We start from the raw sequence: 2,995 nt of genomic DNA, 5'->3' as shown, positions 1-2,995 counted from the left end.
TTATTATAAGTCACTTCATTCAAAACCAAGGATATTGGACTTTTACAACTGACATGTTTTCAAAACATCCACTTCAAGTATGATGCATCTTATAAAATGCAAAATCTCCCAACTTTAAAGGAGCACAGTGAGAAATATCCATTCAGGTCAAATTTAAGGACCATGTTTGGAAATGCTACATATACAGTATTATATCATATTTCTTATGAACATATTATAATGAAGTTGCAATCTATATTACAATAATTAGCATGACAAATGTCACAGGTAGAGAGCCAACACTATCTACTGACAATCATAATTATAATGCATTCACAGTAATGTGCACCTAAGGTACTGCATGTGGTAATAGAAAAAATTCACCCACTTTAGAAAACATTTGATCATTTAAAACCCAAAGAGTGAACTTTTTTTGCAGTCTTTGCAGAAACGTGTCTCATTTGCAAATCCACTCATGAGAAAAAAATATACAGTATGTATATCAGTTGCATATACTGAAAATGATTTTTGGATCACGTGGTTTATCAGCCTTTCATAACCTTAGTATTACAAGGTTCTATTTGCATTCTGAGTGGTTTTGCGATATTGAGCATCAAAGATTCCAAAGTGAATGGGCTCCAAGCAGATACAACTTTAACATTTAGAATTTTTTAATACTTTTAAACAGTATTTATGTAAAATGTCACACATATATTTACTGCCCAATAAACAATATATTTATGACACTAACTCATTTTTGTCAGAACCTTGTAATTCTATGGCCTCGATTTTAAATATCAATGGAAATTCCACTCAAAACAGAGGGCATGAATGCACTTACATGATCTGTTTCCCTTAGGACACATTAAAACAGCATTGCCTTTTGTTTTCTAATTGTCTTTTGTTGGCTTCAGGCTTTTCAGTGTCAGTGCATGGTTAGAGACTGCTTGTGTCTCGTCCAGAGGTGGTGATTAATCTGCCAGGACAGGGGCATTGTGACACAGCTGTTTACAAAGGTGTCCATATGGGTCTCATCAGAAGATGTACAAGACCCAAAATGGTGGCCAGGGCTGGCACTGCATCTGCCACTGTAGAATGGGGGGCTGTGCAGCTCCTCCTGGGGGTTCCTGTAGTGATTCTGGGGCAGGTTGAACTGTGTCTCAGGGGAGTAAGGGGGATAGTTAGGTGAGGGTGGGGAAAAGGTGACCAGTCTTTTTGCATCCATGTAATGTTGTTGTTGAGAGGACAGCGAGCACACATGTCCATGGATTTGAGTCAGGTATGGTGATGGATGCTGCTGGGGCAGGTAGCTCTCTGGAACGACCTGAAAAGCTTCTTCCTTTCCCTCCCATCCCTTCACGCCTGCCTCTTGATTGCACTCGCGGTGGCTGCAAGGCTGAGTGGCCGCAGCAGGGTTGGCCTGCAGGAAGGCAGACAGTGAGGAGATTCGCTTGATAGCACGCTGGAGTGTGGCGATCTTGGACAAGCGCTTCCCTCCAAGGTCATGCCTGAGGGCCAGGCGCAGGGCATTGAAGGCCTGGTTGTAGTCTAGGATGCGTTTCCTCTCACGGACATTGGCTGCCACCCGCCTCGTCTTGGAGCGACCCAACCGGCTCCTCCTCCGGGACTTGCTATTTTCAGCCTTGCTGGGGCTGCTGCCCGAACTCTCACTGTCTGGGACCAGCTTCTTGGTGCTGGCTCCAACTATGACATCCTTAGGCTGAACCAATGGGTCAATCTCTTGTTCCACTTCAGAGAACTCAGATTCTGCAAAACTGGATGGGCCGGCCATCATGTCCGAAAGCTGCTGCTGTTACTGTGGAGACTCTCTCTCACTCTCTTAATATTCAGCCATTATCTTTCCCCCCAGTGCGTCTTACACAACTCTGATTCTTCCTGACTGTCAGGCTGCTTTTTAAAGGCTGTCCATTGTTGTGTCACATGGTGTAGTTTCCAGAAAAGAATGCAGTGCTTTGTGTTTATGGGTGCCCTCCAGGCAAAAGCATTCGCTAATGCTTCAGTCACACCTCCAGCTTTTTTAAAGAAACCTTACCGCTTCCCAACCATTCAGTTTAACACATGGTCAACAAGATTGATTACGAAATGGCCTTTGCTATAACGCAAAGCAATCCACTCAAATGCCAATCGGAAGAACTTTCAAGAAAATATTTAAAAGCCACATACACCAATTTTCTGTTTTGCTTACATACAGTAACTATTGCAGATAAATATTCAGCCTGGTCTTTTCAGACAGACACTCACATAGACATGAGTTGGAGAACTTAATAAACAGACTATATGCACCTGATCAGCCAGATGTGGTCGCTGATCCATAAATAATCATTTGACCAACTAAATCCCTCCCTAGGTAACACTATAGCCTATTGTGCACCAACCGCAGCTGACAATGGGATGGTATGGATTCAATACCAGACTGCCAGGCCCATCCAAACTCAAGTACAGTCCTGTACTTTGGGTGTGCCAATTTGGGACCATTTTTCGCCATATCAGATAACCAGCATTTGACGATTGTCCTTTTACACTTCACCCAAGCTGGGAGGCCAGCTTAACACTTAACTTCAATGATTTAAACTGGAGATATGTCCATGGCTACAATAAAGTGTGCCTTATTAGGTGATCACTCCTCTCTTGTTGTGGAGTGTAATTAGAGTGTCTCAATGTTGGCATAAATCAGGGTCTAACATCCCTGAGGACAAGAACACTAAGGTCCAGGACTTCAAAGTCAGGGAAGCAAGAGCAGCATTTCTCAATTCTAACCTGCAATTGCTGTTGCCTAAAGCGCTCGCCTCCTTGTCTGTCTGTTTCTGCATTTTTTTCTCCTTTTGAGTCAAAGAAAAAGGAAGCATAAATGTTTGTTGGGTTGTAATCTGGTATAAATTATTTTGTTACAGGGAACTGTGACCCCTTTCCTCGTGTTACTTGTCTATAACACCTGTCACTTTCTCAGAAATTGTTAATTTGAATGTTTTTGTGCATTTTTTGCCTTTTTGTTTTT

General features: G+C 42.4%; 1 protein-coding gene across 1 annotated transcript; it reads right to left on the bottom strand.

Annotated features, from left to right (window-relative positions):
- Positions 1 to 904: 904 nt before the first annotated feature.
- Positions 905 to 1,774, bottom strand: LOC133133286 (class A basic helix-loop-helix protein 9-like). The gene has a single exon (XM_061249392.1). The coding sequence runs from the start codon at positions 1,772 to 1,774 to the stop codon at positions 905 to 907; it is 870 nt and encodes a 289-aa protein (XP_061105376.1).
- Positions 1,775 to 2,995: the final 1,221 nt, after the last annotated feature.

The sequence above is a fragment of the Conger conger genome, chromosome 7, assembly GCF_963514075.1.
Source record: "Conger conger chromosome 7, fConCon1.1, whole genome shotgun sequence".
Lineage (NCBI taxonomy): Eukaryota > Metazoa > Chordata > Actinopteri > Anguilliformes > Congridae > Conger > Conger conger.
Note: the sequence above shows the minus strand (reverse complement) of the source record. Positions and strands in the feature narration are given on the sequence as shown.

Bases quoted from the DNA above. Each gene is read 5' to 3' on its own strand.
- LOC133133286 (XM_061249392.1), bottom strand. From the start codon at position 1,774: ATGATGGCCGGCCCATCCAGTTTTGCAGAATCTGAGTTCTCTGAAGTG.